At 34.0% G+C, this 20,922-nt stretch overlaps 1 protein-coding gene across 7 annotated transcripts in view; it reads right to left on the bottom strand.

Annotated features, from left to right (window-relative positions):
- The window catches only part of EYA1 (EYA transcriptional coactivator and phosphatase 1), a 331,367-nt gene that overhangs the window by 154,222 nt on the left and 156,223 nt on the right, over window positions 1-20,922 (bottom strand). For 4 of the 7 annotated variants that reach the window (XM_031014148.3, XM_055349601.2, XM_055349602.2 and 1 more), the window contains exons 2-3: window positions 4,736-4,785; window positions 3,057-3,184 (exon numbers count right to left, since the gene is read on the bottom strand). In XM_031014148.3, coding sequence (XP_030870008.2) covers window positions 3,057-3,184; window positions 4,736-4,785 — 178 coding nt within the window. Of the gene's footprint in view, window positions 1-3,056; window positions 3,185-4,735; window positions 4,817-9,925; window positions 10,329-20,922 lie in introns of those variants that run through there. The other 3 variants (XM_004047138.5, XM_055349605.2, XM_063709217.1) reach the window with 2 other exon arrangements.

The raw sequence follows: 20,922 nt of genomic DNA, 5'->3' as shown, positions 1-20,922 counted from the left end.
TGGCAGCAGACTTAAGAAGAAACTTAATATTCTCTGCCTCTCCATTCCATTCCCTTCTTGTTTGTTCTTCAGATGAAGTTATGGTTTTTGATACAGGAGATTTTCTTGTTTTCTTAGCCTGATTATAGGAACAAGTGGTGGCAGGAAATAAAAAATATCTCTGAGTGAAAAAAGACAACCTATATAAATGCAGGCAAAGCCAACAACTGTGTAAACTAAATGGAAGTTCTGTCGACCTAATTAATTTCTGTTGGGCTGAGATGATTTTCAATTGGGCTGCGGAGAAGTCACTTAAATATAAATCATGGCATATATAGCTGAAAATGTTCATTGTAGAGTTAGGGGAGGTGATTGACATTTTAAAGACTCTTAAATTGTAATGAATTTCTTGATTTCATTCCTTTAATTCATTGGTAAACACTGCTGTTTTCAAACTAAATAAGATTTCAAAGAAGAAATAGGAAAATCTATAATGACTACACGCCAGAGAAGTTTGTCAGACATTAACGAATTCACTAATTTTAAGCTTAACTCCTCTAGTGGTGACAGAGAGGAATGAAATAGATATATTATGAGACATATAAGTAGCATGATAAACTGATTCACACACTTAATAAAAACCTAGAACTTTCCAATATTGTTTGTATCTAAACGGACATGTAACATCGATCGTGAGGGAAGTTTGGGTCCATATTTTCAAACTGAGTACTAAAATAAAACAATATCTCAGGAGCCTGAGAAACTTCATTTATTCTCATTTATATTGATACCTTCAAACTTCACTTTCTAACCACCACAACGCTTGTAAAGTACATTAATGAAGATTGCCGGAAACAGGGTGAGATGAGTAACTGTGTATTTGTCTGAAATCAAGTCTAAAAAATTCATTTCCAAGACATAAAACAATTAAGTTTAAGACAACAAATTCTATGTATTTTCCAGTTTGGTTGAGGAGATCATATAATTACCTAAAATGTTTTAATAGTTTCAACTTATTTTAGTTATGCAAAAATCCAACAAAATGCAGTATTCCTAAATATGAATGTGATATCAAGCTATAAAAAGTAAATATTCAGAAATATATTATTACTCCACATGTGCTTAGAAAACAAACCACACATTACTCACACAAAGCCATCTAAGGGGGAACCCTAAACACACACTCTGTTTCAGTACTGCATGGTTCTTATTTTGTAGGAGACAACTTGCCAATAAAATGTTGAGAAAATGAAAACTTCTTAGTCCTACTCATTTCTTCATATACAAAAAAATTAACTACCAGTATTTCATAATTGCTCTTCCATATATGTACTGGTATATTCTATTGAGCAAAATATTTTAACATACTTAGTCTTCCTTATTTTTAAGTTAATTTGAATGACTGTCTTATCTGGACTTCACAATGATGGAAATGCCTGTTAAAGGTCACCTACGGGCCTTCTGCAGCTCCTGTCAGTGGCTGCCCTCACGCTGACTCCTGCATGAGGCCTGCCGGCGCAGGGACCTGCGGCAGTCTGGGTGACTATATCCACACCCAGTCTGTACTCCGCAGTAGGTATGCTTTACCTGAAGTCAAAGCCCAAAAGGAGAGGAAATAGGACTGCTTGCTTTAATTTTATTTGCTCTATAAAATCCACTTACACACTAGAACTACTTTCCTATAAATAATTTAAGTTTCTCTCTGATTGCCTATCAAAATGGGAAGAAAAAAGTTTCAGAGGAAAAGGCACCTCATTCACAGATTAATTTTCTGCTACATCAGCAAAGTTTCAATTTTTGATAGTACCCATTTTTCATAAACACTTGAAATGAATGTATTTATGCTAAAAGAAAAACACAGAATATTTACACATTAAAAGAATCACTGTTGGAATAAAAATCAAAGCATCTCATATCAGAAACAACTGATTTTATATTTTTCCTATTATTAAAAATTACATAACATTGTAAGTTTCAAAAGCCTTCACTAATACATATTGGAATATCACACCAAAAAACACAATAATTTTATAGCATTTAGCTTTGTTTATTTTTTAAAAAAATTGTGTAATGAAAGATCACCATGGTGACTGGGAAATCATGGTTAAGAGTTCTGTATATGGATGGAATTCTAACATGGATAATTTATTGAACTTCTAGTGAAAGGTATGCTCTGAGTCATCAAGATCCTAAGGCTTAGTAACGAATAAATAAGCAAAATATTATCTATGAAGAAATAATTTTTCAATAGACTAGAGTAGAAATAAATATAATGCAATATGTAACATATCTTTCCATATGTTGAAGTTCTAAAAATATGCATAGTACCTAAATGACTGTATAACAGGTAGCAAAAATACCTATGACCTTATATGTTTAATCTTAAGTATACGTGGATCAAAGTAGGTATTTCTACTTATATAAAATTTATATAAATATTCGTATGTATTAATTACACAGAAATAATTGTAATTGTTCTACATTTAAAGTATACTAATCTTTAAGTAAATAAATTGTGTGTATATCACCTAAATGCTGTGTATATTTCATAAACAATACTTTTTAAAAATTATTTATATTTGCATAGCCAAAGCCTTAAGAACACTAGGCACACAAATTATTTCATTGATATTTACGAACAATCCAGTCCAACGTCTACATTTAAACAAATTCGGCTATATTTAACAACAAAAGGGAAAATAAAGGAAATAATTCCAAGTTTTCACTGGTCACACAACAAAACAACACAAATTGATACTGCAGTGTGTACATGATCAATAAGAAGATAAAACACACTCAAAGGTTAAAAATGTTATGCACACAAATATGTATAATATACATGTGTATATATGTATATGCATTTGGTGAAACGAAACCAATCTACGCAATGTTACAATAACTGGAAACATGAAGCTCCTAACAATGGGTACTGATTGGTAAGTCACATTATTTCCTAAAGGGGAAATATAAGAGTAGTTTTATGATTTTGACAACTGAAATCATAACCACCTAATAACAAAGCATATACTGATGAAGAAACAAGGTGCAAAGTAAATAGTGAGAAGGCAGACACTCACCTTCGGTGCCATTGGGAGTCATGGAATTACTATTTATATGAGAGTTATCGAGTTTGGGGCCACTGGGGGATTCACTACTACCACTCAGACGGCTATGCGGGCTGGTTAGATCCTGCATTTCCATAGACCTAAAGACAAGAAGCCTTCCGTTTGACAGATATACCAAATTCATAACACCACCATTTAATGCGCTAATGACTTGACACCTTTGAAACACACTTGCACAAAAGTCCCATTGTATCTATTTCTTAGAATCAAAATAATTCATCTCACATTTTGACTTCAGGTATCCCTTCATCATATGCACTATCAAAAGATGTCACTTGCTTTACCTATACAGCCAGTCACATGAAGCTTTTAAAATTTCATTTTTCTCTTACACAGTTCATCAAGTCACAAGGTCTAATGTGAGACAATGACATCTATTATAATTTTCAAAGAAAAAATACAGTCATCGTTGTCTTTTTATATTAAAAAGGACCAAAGGCATTACTTTTCTAAAAGAAAAGGCAACTATGTAAAGAAGTAAAATGGAAATAGATCACTCTTCTGTGGAATCTGTTTCATCTAATAAATTAGCACTAGGTACTCCCTTATAATTTACCACCCAATTGTAATTTAATGGGTCTCCAAACCAAATAAAACACTTGAAACCTATAGTCTAGTGACAGGGAATGAGATAGTCCTGATGCATGTGTTTACTCTGGCAAACTACTTAATTGTTCCTCTGTTTCCCTTGAAACAAATGCAGCATTAAAACATTATGATGTCGGCTCACTTGTTTGCTTTGTGGATTACATACAGCGTGCCCAATTGAAAAAGGATAAGGCCAACATACAGTGGGTCCCTGCAAGCATTAGCACTCGGAATACCTCAGCTGTCACTTACTCTGGGAAATAACAATTCTACTTTAGTGCTATAATTTTGCAATTTTACCATATAAAACCAGTTAAATGCCCTCTGAAAGTTCTTAGACTCTGCAGTTACTTATTTTCTATAAAAGGTACAAAAGCCACTACTCATGTTCACAATTTCAGAACTATACATTTATATTTAATACCCTATTAGTGAAGAGAGAATTTTTTTAAAGTCACTAAAAACACACTTAGATACCATTATTTTCTTACAGCCAATTTCTTAAAAGTTTAGGGCCCATTTACTTTATTTTAAACTTTGTATGTTTTTCTAAGAAAAAAGATGGGAGGAGGTTTCATGTTTACATATATAAAGTTAATACTATTTGCTCCTCACCCTATCAGGTCAATAAAAGCTACAGTCATTTTAATTTAGAGGTCGCACTTACATTGACTATGGGTATCAGTTTTTAAAACAGCTTAACATGAACCATTTTACTTCTAAAGTGAGCTTTGACTTCCCCAAATATTCTGAATTCAAACTAGAAATGGTCTAAAATCCAATTTTTCTCTCCTGATTCTCATTACACATTCACAGTTTTCCTAACACTAGAAACTATAGCCCATAATTATTTTCAAACCGAGGCTCCTATTCCCTTTCTACATAGTTAAAATGTTTTACAAGCACACACACACAAACTGTTAAGTAATTTCCAACAGAGGCTGTTACTATTAATAGAAATAATTAAGAAACACTAGACAAAAATAGATATGGGTCACAGAAAGGTAATCTCCAAAAATGTCAAATATCAACAATATCCTTACCTGCAACTTGAGGAAACAGCAACATCTGAACTGGCTTGAGATGCTTGCACCTGTGATCAGGGGTAAAAAAATTAGAAGCTGTTGTTACTCTGCTTCAGTGTCAGCTCTTAATTATACAGAGCACATGGCTGAGAACGACAATGCTCTCTTTTAACCAAAAGAGAAAAAGGAGGATACTGCAGCAGTGAAAGGCATATTGTCTTTAAGTTGAGGTCTCAACTGTTGTTTCCTCCTGCAGGTCTATCCTCCTCCTCCCCTTGTCAGGGGGGGAAGGCAGCCAAATGACGTGATAGTGATTCATCACTGGCCTATGACAGCTGCAAATGGGATTACCCCTCCCCCAATCAACATGCAAAGCAGCCTTGCCCAGGCAGCTTGGAAAAGGTGCTTGGAAAAAAATAGCGAATGACAAAATGATCGTGTTTAACAGCAATAGTTCAAGCAGTAATCCTCCAGCATCCTCAGAAGATCTTTCATCTTCTGTTATCACCAGCTGAAATAGAGCTCCCGCCCACCCCTTTGACTCCTGACAGTTTCTTATCCTTATCATAATGGTTTTCTCCTACATTTACTATTTGTCATTTAACATTCACTAAAACAGCTTCTGGGCAACTTTCTGACAATGCTGGACTAACTATATAAGGCAAAGGCAAGTTTTCATACCCAAAGTCACTCCATTGAACAATGTGCTCATTTACCCTCGCCAATTTAAAATTCAATGGGTTCTTATTCAGTTCTGCCTGGTAAACCAGAAAATGTAGTTAGCTTTTTTGGTGGATTTTCCATCTTTTAAACCGAGGAAGAAAATGGAGAGTTTAATAATCAATTCACCATCCTAGTCAGCCTACATTTCAGTCTCTCTTGTTTCTAGATGAATCTGTACTTCAGGACTTCACTGAACAACTTAACTAATGTGCAGGCTTTGACAGTCACTGCTCTTCTTCCAGAAGCAGCTCAAACTGCCAGCAGGTGATAAAGCTCAGGTGAGGCCAGGCTGCTGGCTTGTAAGCTCAGGCTAACGCCTCAGTAGGAGAGCATTCTGCAAAACGTTTAAAATGGCTCAGAATTCCAAATCTTTGATGTGCATTTTCATTCAACCTGAACTGACACATCAATTAGGGTTACAGAACAAAGATGAGAACTAAAGCATCTCGAATGGCATTACAGTTATCCAACCAAACGTCTTCTGTTAAGTCCTGTTATTTTTTAATTATGATTTATGAAATAAGAAATACTACCTTTCTAGCAAGAATAAAGCATCATTAAAGTCCAACTGTCTTGGTATAATGTTACGTAAAATTTCTAGGTATGTTTCTACAATACGTGCAGGATGAAAAACAATTTTTAAAAGACGCTTGAGTATAAGATAAAAATTAAATTTCAATGCCTACAGATGTGTCATTCCGTGATAACAGCCTTCTGCAATTTTTGTTAAAATTAATGTTCTCACACAAGTTTAAGTGGTTTCCTTTAGAAAGTCCAGCAATATACCTCAAGGATAAATTTCCTTTTTCTTTTTTTTTTTCCTTCACTTTTATACACCTGGAATAAATTATAGGTGAGAACTAACTTAGTTTTAAGAACTCTCCTGGCTTAATTACGTGAAAGAGTATTTAAAGCATTCTTTCTGTTAAATGTTAAAATACATTTCCATTTTAACATTAGCTGGAAAGTACAATGTTGGAAATATAATTTTAGTTTCAGTATACACTTTGAAAGTTTGGTTAGATTTATACTTGTACTTTAACCAATCATATTTAAATTTCAAAGTCAAACTGTTGTTAATAAAGAAAAAATGAACTTCAAAACAAGAATTAGTCTACCACATTTCAGTGAAAACATGCATTTTCACGACAACACATTTCTTTTATGCTGGTTCAACTAGACTCTACTATATTTTCATACTCTACAACTTTTGAAAGTCCATATGCATGATCTACATTTCATTAAGTATACTTCAGATATACTCTTTTGTGTCTCAGGGATTATTTAAACCATGTGTTGTGTGTTACTGTATTTAAAAATGACTCTTTAATCAAAATAACTTTAAAACAACTAATCCTCACTTAGGCTGGTCAGCTGAATCCACATCGTGGTCCAGGAAAAATAAATCTACTCTCAAGAATGCGAATGCAGACAACAATTAGACACAGATGTGAGCAAAATTAGTTACAGTTTACAAAATGCTACACTTCACATGCTTTTAGTTTTTTATGTGTAGTACAAGATTACAGTGCAGAAGGAAACATAGTCTTATAATGACTTATCTAAAAAGAACACCTATTTCTGATTGCTGTTGATTTCCTCTCATGTTTGATAATATCTCTGGAAGTTTCTGTCTTGTAAAGGTCTAAAACCATAATGTGTTTTGAAAATAATTAATTAGGGATATTTCCATTCAAAAGAGAAAAATATTTTTTATTGTTTCTAGAAAAGTGATGTGAGGCATTCAGTAAGTTCACATTTTCTGCTTTACACCCATAAACTTAGTATGTTTCTTGTCTTCTCCTAATCTGGTATTTTTAATTTAAATACTTCTATGAGTGCAAAAATATTTCCCATAACATAACAAATGGTCATCTTATATTACAATCAAGTCATTTCACTTTAATGCTTTTTAAAACTCATTGTATAGAATACCCATAGTAGCATATTGACAGAGTTGTGAAAATACAAATAGCAACAAGCAGAACTTCTTAGAATTCAAACTCAAGAATCCTAAACTAGTAACTTTGACTTCTGATTAGTTAATGAGGTCTTTTAAGTTTGCCTTTTTTCTAATTAAATTTATAATTCTTCACAGATGTAACTTTTGTTGATATTCAATTTGTCTCTCTCATTTTGTTAAACCTCACATAGTACTTCGCCAATCCATTGAATAGCCACATTAAATCTGTTAATACCATGCTCTTCAACCCCAGAAATTATTTCCAGAAGGCAAACTTGCTTTGAGAGATCATCAAACAAGACTTAAGGTACACATTTTATCACATTTTCCCTACCACAGAGCTCAGGATGCAGAGCAAAATTCATGACTTTTGCACTGTTTATTATACTTTGCTAAATTACAAATCAAAAGCATCTGACAGAAGATCATGCATGAAGCCAAAAAGTTAATAATGTTCTGTGAAAAGTAAACTGTAAATGGAAAGGGATTCTAAATCTCAGCAGCACAGAGCAAATAAAATGTAGGCACTTGTCTAAATTACGGGTTTTTCATAGGCTTTTTTTGCTTGCTAGAAGCAATTTTTATAAAATGACTATAATTTAAAACTTTTTTTTCAAACTGAAAAGAAATTTTCAAAGTGAAAGTACTGAGCATATCTAAATAAATAGAGTTGGCAGGCAAGCTAGTTTTGTCCAACCACAGATCAACCTGAGTACTCCCAAATTTGAAAGACAATGGCAATTTTCTCATCAGAATGTATTTTATGTAAAAAAAATTTTCCTTAGCCATAAATCTGTGTTTTAGGGTATATTCTTGCTAAAATTTCTCCTCAATCGATATCTCCAACTATGGCATCATTGTTGTAATGAAAACTTAAATTTTAAAAATAAAAACCTAAACCTAAAATTGAAATGAAGTTCTAGGGAGACGTCAATGTTTTTTAAATGTTAACACTATATTTCCTTCTTTATCAAAGACTCCATAAAATAAATGCTTTAATACTACTGCTGATTATTTTCAAGTAGTATAGTACATTACTTTTTGCAATGCGTCGTTTAAAGAAAATGACAAAATAGAGTCCGCATGAAAACAAAAACAAATAAGTATTTAAACCACATGGATGCTACCAATAGCTTTAAAGGATTGTTTTCAATATCAATTTACTTAAAATGTTGAATGAAATACTTTTGATATTTGATAAACAAGTGGTTTTATTCTTGCTGCAAGTGTTTTTCTTCTTTACAATGTATTCTTATACTATTTTCACAAATGGAAATTTTCTTTTGAGAAAATCATTTATCATGTCTATGAAACTCATACAGCAGTGGACTTCCATTTGGCCCTCTAAAACTGAACAGTGGCTCAATTAGGCTTCTATGTCTGTCACCGCAAAGAATGTTCAAAGATTGAAAATCCATGGCTGCTTGCTCACTTACTGAACACTTTGGGCCTTGGGAGAACTCAAGCATGCAGAAAGTCAAATATCAAATATTTGATAATGCAAAAGCATGACTGTACATGTGTGCATGTCCTCAGACCCCAGACTGTGGGGGGAAAGACTCATGCAAGCATAAAATAAAACCTACTTTGAAAGACACATTATAAAAACAATCCCAAACCTATAAAACTACACTATGTGCTTACTATCGACTTTTTGTACCCCTTGCCATTTTAAGAAATAAAACATAAAAACGTTTGCCTAAATTCAATGACAGCTCTGAATTTATTGAATTCTTGCAAATGCTATGCTCAAATGTGTTCAAAACCTCCTCCCAATAAATATAAACCCATGAGTCATTAACAATACATATACTGATTTTGAATGGCAAATATTTTAAATGGCAATTCAAAAGTTTACAGATCTTGTTTTAAACTTCAAGGTCCACTCAAGCCTTACAAAGTGTCAATAAGAGAAAAATATATTAATTGGGTAAATGTTTGTTATATCACCTTCTGAAGATAAGTTTGTTTAATATAACGTTTGGGAAATTTATTTATTAAAGCAAAAATATTTTCTTCCTTAAAAAGTGCTATCAATTTAATGTTATCTGTTGTCCTTTCAAATGTTAAATGCTTCATTTTTTTCATATCAAAGTGTGTAAAAGTTACTTACGTATTGCAATGAATATATATGTACCGCTTTATTCAATACCACACAAATATATTTGAGATTTGTGCAGCAATTCAGAAAAGAGATATGAAGTCATCTCCCTGCAAGAATATGGTCCTGCATTACATTTATCTAGAGCATAACAAAAGTAATTGTTAACAATTAATTTGTAATTATCTCTTAATGATCCTGATCGCTCATAATTTGGAGGTTGGGAATTCTACTTCTAGGATGAAACCCTGTGGCTCATAAAGTACTAGGTACAAAGTGTCATAATTTTCCCCATGCCATAATGTTTTTCTTTGAAAACAAATCAAAACAATAATAAAAGCGCTCCTGTTAGCTTGGGCTTTACCCACAGGACAGCTGTTGTCAGTCACTACAATTTTTCAAACAGTCAGCTTGTACTTACAGCGCTTACATCTGCTGCATCCACCAGTTTAATGTGTTCCTTCGAATTTTCTGGGTTAGCAAACCTCCATTCCTGACATAGTTTTGCTCCTGGATGGGGACGCGCGAGGGCTCTCAGGCGCTCTGGTGCAGCCGCGGCGCTTCTGGGAGCGGAGCGCCTCTGCAGGGGAAAGCTCGGCGCAGGGGGCAGGCGCCTGGCCGCTGCCGCAGGCTCGGGCTGCCGAGCGACTGAGCGAAAACGCGTTCCCCAGGAAGAAACCCGCCACAGTGGACGGCAACAGGAAGGCTTAAAGTCGGAAGTGGCACTAGAGAGTTTCTACCTCGCCCCAAACTCGGAGCCATCAGCTCCCACCGTTCTGTTTGGTAACAGCTTTGCGCCCAGCGCTCCTTCCCCACCAAACAGCAGCGGCAGATAGCATCTGAGAACCCTAGACAAAGAAACAGCAGAATCTCATCCCTCGATTTGTTTGCGCAGCCTTGTAGGTCTGCCCATGGAGCCTCGGGGCTTTCTTTTTTTTTTTTTTTTTTTTTGGTTTTTGCAACGCAAACCACAGCTATTCTCTTGTCCTAACCTTATTGGTTTAAATGCAACAATTGAAAGGAGCACTGCTCTGTCTGACTCAACCTTGCTGTTTAAAAAAAAAAAATTATGTAAATGAACGCGCCCCACGCTATCTGAATAAACAGCTGTGTGAGAATAACTTCTCTGAGACATGGTCAACACACACGCGTCCTCTTGCAACAGTAGTTACCAATTAAGATCTTTGGGGAGTAGTTACACGTTATCTTTTACACTTTTCCTAAACTTTTTTCAGGCCCTGAAACTTAGGGAATCCACTACTTTTCATAATTTATTTCCTAACTAACGTACCTACTACTGAAACAGGTCTGGGGGAAATAAAAAACTAGAATGGCCATTTCCCTTTAAGCAGAAAATGAAAAAGCAAACGTGCAAGCTTTTATCAGTTTAATAATGAAAGCCTGAAGGATGAATCCGAAATGATTTCTAGAATGGCAAATCTTCTGTGAACAATTCCTTGGCTATGAACCAGATAATGTTTCAGTGTTAATATTTTTAAATGGTTTTTGGAAAAGATTCATGTTATCTAGAACTCTTTCTTTACAGCTTATTCTTTTTAAAAAAAATTCTTACTGACCTCGGAATCTATGCATGACAGTCTATAACACTCACCTAAAGAGCTGAGCTTCAGTTAAGATATGTTTTATACAGATACATGACTTTGGTGATAAGACTTAACCATTATGTTTATTTCAAATATTCAAAGAAGGCATCGTTTATGTGACTAATGATTGTATCTCAATTTGCCAGACCTGTGCCAACATTCAAATACAAATGTTTATTTTGATACTAGTCACTCATTGTAACCAATTTTGTGCTCTAAAATAAAATCTTTAAGCCCATCGGATTTTTCTTAAAACTGTTTTGTCATCACCCATAGAATACTATTCTACTGATTAGGTCTTTTATTTAAGGAAAAAAAAAAGCGTCCTCATTTTTTAGGCGCTTGATAGATGTGAAAAAAATTTTAAAAATCACAATAACTTTTTGCATGACTTTATAATACATTTCCAGATCGTCAACTAATAAAACACATAGACACAATCATAACTTTATATTGCTAATATGTAAATGAAAGCACCATTCCGATGCAAACAAAAAATAAAAAGCTGCTAATGACCAAAATTTATTACAGACTTCCCCCCAACCACCGAAAGTATGCCAATCTGAATTCCTCAGAAAAGAACACTTTGTCAAACATAAGCGACAGTTTAAACTGCAAACTCACCTAGGATTTCATTTTGTATAGTACCAGCAAGGAATCATGGGCTAGTCATCTACCATATTTGGGAAGCCAGGTCAAAAAACAGTTGATTGCTATTGGATCTGTTCATATATGAAGCAGAAATAGAATTATGTTACCACCTACTGCACTTTCTCAGACCAGAAGTATCAGTTATTCAATATACTAAAGTATATATGCAGAAAATAAAATACAGCTTGTAATGGAGATTTCTAGCGTTGTCAGATAAAATGTAATGTTGCGGTAATTCAATCTGATATCAAACAGTAAATAGTTTTGTAACCACATTTATTTCTAAGCTCTATAAAATCTAAAATTTGAGATGTTGGAGAATTAAACAATGCTTGAAATTTTACATTTAGCTATTGTATTCATGCTTCCAATTGTTTAACAATTATTTTAGACATAAGAGAGTAAGAAATTATTTTTCTAATCCATGAAAGATTATATTGACAAATCCAGAATATATGAACTATATAAAATCAAAACAGTGGGAATATTATGTAAAGTATGTCACATTTATATACAAGTTACTTGCCCACATTATAGTTAAATGTATCATATTACATATTTTATGTTGAAATTTAATTTTTATTTATATAACCAAATGAAATATTAAATAAATGATGCATATAATTATGAAGAAAATTAGTAAAAGCATGATGAATGTAATGTGACCACTAATTGATATGGTATAGCTCATGCTTCATAATTATGTAACAAAGAGCTTAGTCACTGACTAAAAGTAATATCCATGTGCATATTTACTACTTTTAAAGAGTTTCATTTTCCTGAAGCAAAATTAGATGGATTAAAAATAATCACGTTTACCCATAAATTGTGTATGGTTACTACTTTTGAATATCCAATATGTAATAATTACTATTGCATACAATTTAAACCAAAAGTAAGTTACCCTATGATAAAGAGCCACATTTAAGCTATTAACAACACCTAGTTTATAGTGTATTGATAGCCTCTTATTTCTAAATCTTCACCAACTATAACTATATTATGTAACTTAACCATATACTTTAAGGACTAAATTGTTCCCTAAATACAGTCATACATATAACTACAAAATTTAGGAAAATTTGTTGAACATTGCTACTAGTAAAAGGTAATAGAAGAAAGCATTGCTATTTCATATTTGCCATGTAAATCTCAATACATAAATGTATGGAAAGGAATTTTAAAATTTTCCAATATGCTTTTTCCTCAAGAAAAAAAATACATAATTTTACCTGGAAAGGGAAAATACTTGAAATATTCAACTGATATGAAATGTTTGAAAACCCTCAAGGAGACAGTATCTTTCATATGCTGTATTGCCAAACAGGTTTTATGTGACAGAGCCAGCTGTTGCCTAGATACCTGCCTGGTTATATGAAGGAAGTCTTCAATTTTGGTAGAAGAGTTTAGTGTTTTAGGTTAAGGGCATGATCAAAAAAATAACCAAATGTCATATATATATATATATATATATATATATATATATATATATATATACACACACACACACGGTATTTACATTACATTTGTAATATTTAATACATATTACAAATGTCATGTATATATATGTGAGAGAGAGAGACAAGGACAGATACAAGAAACTCATTACTACAATCTAAAAGGTAACTTGGGCTTTTCTAAAACTTCATGAGTTAACAGTTGATTAATCAAATTAAGTATAACAAATAAACACGAGAAAACAAAGGATAAAATACAGGTGTCCCTTTTCCTTTTAATTCCAATAATGAAAATAAAATTATTTTACAGTTGTGAAGTTGTCAATAAATGATGCACTTTGAAGTTATTTTTCTTCTATTTGTGTTTACTTTGAAATAACGTTAGAAGCATGCGTGCTATTACCTGGTCCAAAAGTTTACTAATCTCTTTGTTTCTATGTTTCTTATGAGATGATTATTTGCCAAAAATAACAGTATAGTAAGTTGCAAAATAAAATCAGCACTTAAAGACTAATGCATTTTCTTAAAAAAGCGAAATCCCAGTCATTATTTCTTCCACATGATTAAAATCAATATGTGGAAGAATTCAACATTTTGTAATTTAAACTGTTCAAAGTAGAATGGCAAATAGAGTATTCCAAAATACTATACTTCCAGTCTTCCTGGTTTCATATAAATTTATTTTTCTTGTGGTCCATGCCATGGCACTACCTCCCTGGCTTCTTTATGGAGCCTTTGGAACCGTGTCTGGATGGCTGACGCTATGATCCTTGCTGGCATTCGGAATGGTCACTTCCATGACCTGCTCTTTCCCCACCAGCACGAGACCTACAATGAGGGTCCTGCTCCCAGGAGCCTCTGCTGAAATGCAACCAAGTAAAACATCCTCTATTTATTTTAAGAATGATATTAAATCTGCCAAACTGAATGTCTACCAATATTTTGTGAAATGTTTTCCATTCAAACTCCAACATGATTAGCTTTTAACAGTAAAGCTAAGGAGGTAATTAACTATTAGCTGTACCATGGAAAATTATTTCAATACATATTACAGTCTTTATACCAACACAATATGAAAATATAACCTATTTCCTGACTTCCTAAAGAGCACGTTGATTATTATATATTAATAATAACATTTATTTATGTAGGGTGCGAAACTTGTTATCCTATGTAGTAATGGCTGCCTATCAGATTTTTTTTAATTATTATTCTTAATAGAAACTTTAAGCAGCACTTCTTGAAACTAATAGTGATAGCAAGGGCAGTGGCAGATTTTTAAGAAAGGGGGATGAGATAACACAGGTGCTTAAAAAAATGATAAAACAGATTTCCTATTTTAAAATCAACTGATTTTCCAAAATGGCAAACCATTACTTTTTCTTCCTCTTGCCAAAAAATATATAAATAATTGGTCCTGGAAGCATATCTTTAATCTCAGCGATAAGTTATTTTGCTTTCTCACGCTGTAAAATGGGTTTCTGTTGACATGAAGCAACCTAGAAAACCCAGGTTGTTTCTTCGTCAAGATTTTTTCCTCTAAGCCATGGGCAAAACCAATCTTGTCAGCACCTCCCAAAACATGTAAGAGGATCTGGAAATTTGCTTTGTGTTTTTCAGGTTTCATGACAGCTGAGTTCACAGTTTTTAAATTCTTCGGAAACAATGAATAGCTCATGGAGGAAAGAAGGGAATTAGCATTTATGAAGTGCTTACTACATGCCAGGCACTGTGCTAGGCATTTTATATTTTTATGAATCCTGATTTTTTTAAATATGAGTGATTTTTCCCTCACTATTTGTTCTGGAACCTGCCTCATTTTTCTAGCACCATCAAAGTCACTTCTAAACAGTAGATGGAGCAATGGGACATTAATGTCTCCTCATTGTATCATCATTTTGAAGCAAGGCGATAGCCCATAAAGTTAATAAAAATCCAGAAAAGTGTGTGATATTTGAAATGATACATATTAATATATACCAAAATAATATATTCAATATGGAAGAGAAAAAATCACTATATAGTAGCTGATTATTTCTGAACACATATTGCAAGTTACTTTATGGATGCAAAAATAAAAGTACATTAAATGGTCAATAGAGAAAAAATCCTTGAACTTGAAGTGGTCAAATCAGGAGATGTGGGCTTTTTCTCCTTACATATTCAAAAAGGTTAATTATTTTCCTAGAGATTATAAATATTCCCAACTTATTCTTTATATTAAAAAGGAAAAGCAAAGAGTCTGAGTTTACAATAAGCAATTATATGCATGTCTTGTTTCATAGTTATATCAATTTCTTACATTTTACCTTTCTTAATTTCAGTTACCCAGTATGATATGCTTTGGTTTTAATAGTTATTATATCACAAACACTTGATTTATTCACTGAGGAAATAATTATATTAAAAGTGCACTTCACATTTCCTGATGCATTTGGATGTATGGTTTAAGTATTCAGAATCAAGAAGCTCTATTATTATTACAAAGGAATTGCCAGAGACTGGGGAAAGGGAACCCCCAAACCTAATAACCTATAGAATTTCTTTCTTCCTTCAAGCAGTATTAATTTTTTCTTCCTCCAGTCTCCCAAATCGGAAAAAAAAAAAAGAGTAACCTCTAAAGCTGTTTTAGACAGAAGGTCAGAATTCAAAGGATCAGTAACTTAATCCACAGTGCACTGCAATCGCATTGCTACTGGAAAAACAACCAGAAGCACCATTATTCTAGAAGTTTTTATTAAGCAATGTCAATAGGTATACAACCTGGAGGTTTCTCTCTACTGTAAGGTTTATCTAGATTCATGCTTGCAAGCGATCAAATTGCCTTGGGTCCTTGGATTTTACTTTAGTATACTATGGTGTGAGGGGAAAAAAGTAGACTTTATGTCACATACTAAGGAAAACAATAGCTTCAGTTTGTTCAAATACTTAAAACAGAATTCCTTTCTGCAACCCAAATGTAAGTATGATTAAACATTTTGTGGTCTTTAGATACTCCTAATTAAGAGGAATGCTTGTTTTAGATGGTTTAATATTTGGGGTATTATACTGAATGTTGAAATGTGTGATTCATGTTCTTTCAAAAGATACAAACCTGGAAAGTATCCTCTGCCTCTTTCAGGGATTCTGTTTTAATAGTATCAATGATCTGGTTTTCCTGAAATACAGAGTAAAGCAAAGCCAAAGATCTGGGATTTTTGAGTTAGTATGTTTTAAATGTGGAAGATTCTTAAAAACAACACCCTGGTTGATAGAGAGTTACAGGCTGGTGGCTTGTTTTTTTAATCAATACAAGGAGAAACAAATAGTTTACCAAGAGGTCAGAGCGCCCGTAGAGGAGCCCTCTCCTGCACGATTATCATTGACAACCCCTGCTGAAAGATCCGCAAAGCCCGCATTAGCTTTGGCCTCTCGGGATTGCTGTTCACTTTCCTTCCTGTCTTTCCCTGAGAGGAGGATCTTCCCTGCTTGTAGAGAGTGGATGCAGGGGAGTGGGTAAGCAGAAGGTGAAGGAGGGACAGGACAAAAACAAAAGTAAAAAAAAAAAGAAAGAATTTGTTATTCAAAACAATGATCCAAAAACCTGCCTAAGAATCCCAGCCTTTTTAAAAGAATGACAGCCTATGACTTAAAAATTCTGAAGGAAAAAGACAATGATTTTAGATATGTGGACTTTATGCATTTTAAATTTGCAGTATCATCACAGTATACCTCTTTTGGGAGAAATTGTATTTGATAAACCTAAAAATGGACACAAATATGGATGACCTAACTCACCACAAATAAATGTATTCATGATTAATTATTGAAGACTATCAAACAGGAGGGACCACACCTTTAAGCTCTGTATTTAGAATTTTCCAAAATTATGCCTATTATCAACCCACGAATGACTTATACGTGAAAAGGAAAAAAAATTAGACATTTCACATTAAGATCTTCTTAAGGCCGGGCGCGGTGGCTCACCCCTGTAATCCCAGCACTTTGGGACGTCGAGGCGGGTGGATCACAAGGTCAGGAGTTCGAGACCAGCCTGACCAACATTGTGAAACTCCGTCTCTACTAAAAATACAAAAAAAAAAAAAAAAAAAAAAAATAGCCAGACGTGGTGGCATGCGCCTGTAATCCCAGCTACTCAGGAGGCTGAGGCAGGAGAATTGCTTCAACCTGGGAGGCGGAGGTTGCAGTGAGCCCAGATCACGTCACTGCTCTCCAGCCTGGGCAACAGAGCGAGACTCCATCTCAAAAAAAAAAAAAAAAAAAAAAAAAAAAAAAAAAAAAAACACAAAAACTTCTTAAAGCAGTATATGGCAACACTGATTTCCTATTTCATTTTTGTATATTCTTGGATTTCATGTCTATCATTATTCAAGGTTGAAATGCTATTCTTTTCCTTAAGTGTGTAGAATTATTAACATCTCTCTATAGGCAAGGGTACTACTCACCAGATTAAAACAAATGCACCAGAGATTCAAGTGAATTCTAATTCTGGTTTCAACACAGGCTTTCTCTATGTCTTCTGTTGTCACAGTACTTATTCTCTCAATTTATAATTTATAACTAGCTAGCTATAAAATGGATGCAGTGGTACACACCTTACCAAATTGGTATGTGGATGAAAATGTTTACTGCTACGGCAAAGCTCCCATGGAGAAAAAAATAGCAACAGAAAAGTTAATTTCAAATCAATTTAATTAAATGAGTGTGGAATGAGTGCTCAAACAGGACATAGTTTCCAGGGTTTAGCACATAGGAGGTGCTTGGTGAATGTTATTAAATTAATTAATACATGCACACAAGGCTACTTGAGGGAACATGGCCCTGGTTTGTGAAAGAAAAATGATTTCCTTGAATTTCCTTTGCTTTCATTTTCTTTATTTTTACAGATTGTTATATTTTCCTTCCATTGAAAACTTTAAAGCTGGACTGGCTAGGGCATTATCATTATAGGAACATTAATTTTATTTTATGTACAAAAATATTTAAAATAATTTATGGGACAAAATTGAGTCCTTAAAAACTGTGCTAGGAATTTGCCATCCTGACAACAGGGAACAACAAAACTCCAAGGAAATTAAAGAATTAGAACAATTCAGTTTTAGGTTAAAAAAAAAAGCCACCATATAACCACATTCTAGCTATGTCATATTCTTCCCTAAGTATACTGTTATCTTAATACCGGTTCATATTTCCCTTTTAAATTCCTAACCAAAATAAACAGAAAAATTAATTTAAAAATTTAAAACAGTACTCAATAGGATGAAAGTATATTTAAAGAAACCCTACGCGTCCTGCCTTTCAGAAATAGTTCATTGTAGGTGTGTCCACAACACCATCATTTTCAAATTTTGCAGCTTTCAGGTGGTTCAGAAATCTAACCAACGAAAGTTAGTTAGCTGGTCTATCGGCCAGTAATCAGTCACTCAATAAATATTTATCATGCATCTAGTATGTGCCAGGTACTATGGGCATCGATGAAACAGTAAACAAGGCAGACAGAATTCCCACACTTAAGGAAATTATGTGTCCATAGAAGTGTAAATAAATGAAAAGGTGGCTGACTGAACATATGCATTTATTTTTGCTTTCTCTAGAAATCCCCTAGAGCACCAGTAAAGGGATTTTTTTAAGGCACAAATCCCCAAGAATGAAGAAAAGCAGGTAATAGGAAAACAGTAACACATTTTAATTAATTACTTAATTTAGAGACAGGATCTCACTCTGTCACCTAGGCTGGGATGCAGTGATGCAATCATGGCTCCCTGCATCCTTGACTTGGCAGGCTCAACCAATCCTCCTGCCTCAGCTTCTGAGTAGCTGAGACTACAGGCACTTACCACCATGCCTAGCTATTTTTTTTTTTTTTATTTTACGTAGAGACGAGGTCTCACTCTGTTGCCCAGGCAAGTCTCAAACTCCTGAGCTCAAGCGATGCTCCCACCTTGGCCTCCCAAAGTGCTGGGATTATAGGCATGAGCCACTACACCCAGCCTGAACAAATTTTAAAAGTGGGCAAAAAAGTCTAAACCATGCAGACCATTAGTAACTCACTTAGCAGATATGAGAAAGCTGAATCCTAAGTTGGCAGTAAGGAAAGCTGAAAAGCAATCAAAGTTACACCACCCAACTCCTCCCATCCCCAACATTTTAGCGATTGATGATACTAGGTACTTCTGCAAGTGGAAGTAGAAGTAAGGCTACCATAGGAGGATTGGGTACAAGTCAGTATAAGATGCAATAAGACCCTTTTCTCCACTCTACATAGTCAGTAAAATAAGTAGACTATGGATTGTAGGAGAAGCCCTGGGGTGTGCTGAAGAAGCATGCACCATTTTGATAACAGGCAGATTATAAAACACTCATGCTAAATGCTGGGATAACTGCCCCTGCTCTCTTCCTCCATAACTTTTCCTCATTAGGGTTCCCAGAACACTGTTAGCCAGTGATCATCCAGGCAGGAGCCTAAATTGATTTCACTAAGTATTCAGACCAGCCCCAAAGGAAAGATCTAAATCACTTATACCTGGGGACCTCCTAAGGCGAGAACTCAATCCGATCACTCTAAAGTAAAAATCATGGGCAACAAGTCATTTAACTAAAGTAAAAACCATGGGTAACAAGTCATTAACAAAGTTAATGCCCTACTCTTAAATATAAGCCAACAATTAAGAATTATGAAGAGTCTGAGGAAAGCTTCTCGAGAAACGTAGAAACCAAATGAAAAGCAAAGCAACTTGCAGGAAACAGAGATCAAACAAAAGCAAATGCCAGGAAAACAAAAATAAACTCCCATTAATATGAACAGAGAAATAAGAGAAGATACTGAAGCCATGAAACAAGATAAGAAAACAATAATTTTTTTTTCTTTTAAAAGAACATCTAACAACAAAAAGGAGCCCTTGGAAATAAAAAGTAAGATAACAGGAAAATAAAACTCAATACGGGTTGAAAAATAAAACTGTTGAATTCTCCCAGAGAAGAGAGCAAGAAGAGATGGAAAATAGAGAAGTATAGAAAATATAAGAAAATGAGAAGTTATAGTTCTGGTTTTCCAACACCCAGATAACCAGAGTTTCAGCAAGAGAGGAAGGACAATAAAGGCTAAAATTTAGACCAATAATTCTAAGATATTTCCTAGGGCATGAGTTTTCGGATTGAAAGAGCTCAATGATTAACCAACAAAAAGAGTAAAAACAACTCACATCAATGGATATTATTCGGAAATTTCAGAATACGAAAAAGATAGCCCCTACAAACTTCTAGAGAGAAAAAACAGACCACATACAAAGCCTAGGTCATGACTTCAGACTTCTCAATTAGAACATGTATTTCTAGAAAGTAGTAAAGCAATGGCCTCAAATTCCTAGATGACAAATAATTCCTAGCCTAGAATTTTATAACCTACTATACTTTGTAAGTAGGAAAATTAAATATTTAAATTAAATTTAAAACATTTTCAGACAAGTAAATTATCAAAAAGTTAACTTCCCAATCAGGTTAATTTCCCAATCCTTTCTCAGGTAGCTAACAGAGGGTGTGTTCCATTAAATTTAGGAAGCAAACCTCCTTTACAAACTAGACAATCCAAATAGGAGAAAGATGAATATAATTTCTGGTTCTTATGGAAAAGGAAATTCTAGAATGATAGCTATACCCTAGGCATGACAGTCCAGATTGGAGAAGGTCAGAAGGCTCCAGGAACACTT

The sequence above is a fragment of the Gorilla gorilla genome, chromosome 7, assembly GCF_029281585.2.
Source record: "Gorilla gorilla gorilla isolate KB3781 chromosome 7, NHGRI_mGorGor1-v2.1_pri, whole genome shotgun sequence".
Lineage (NCBI taxonomy): Eukaryota > Metazoa > Chordata > Mammalia > Primates > Hominidae > Gorilla > Gorilla gorilla.
Note: the sequence above shows the minus strand (reverse complement) of the source record. Positions and strands in the feature narration are given on the sequence as shown.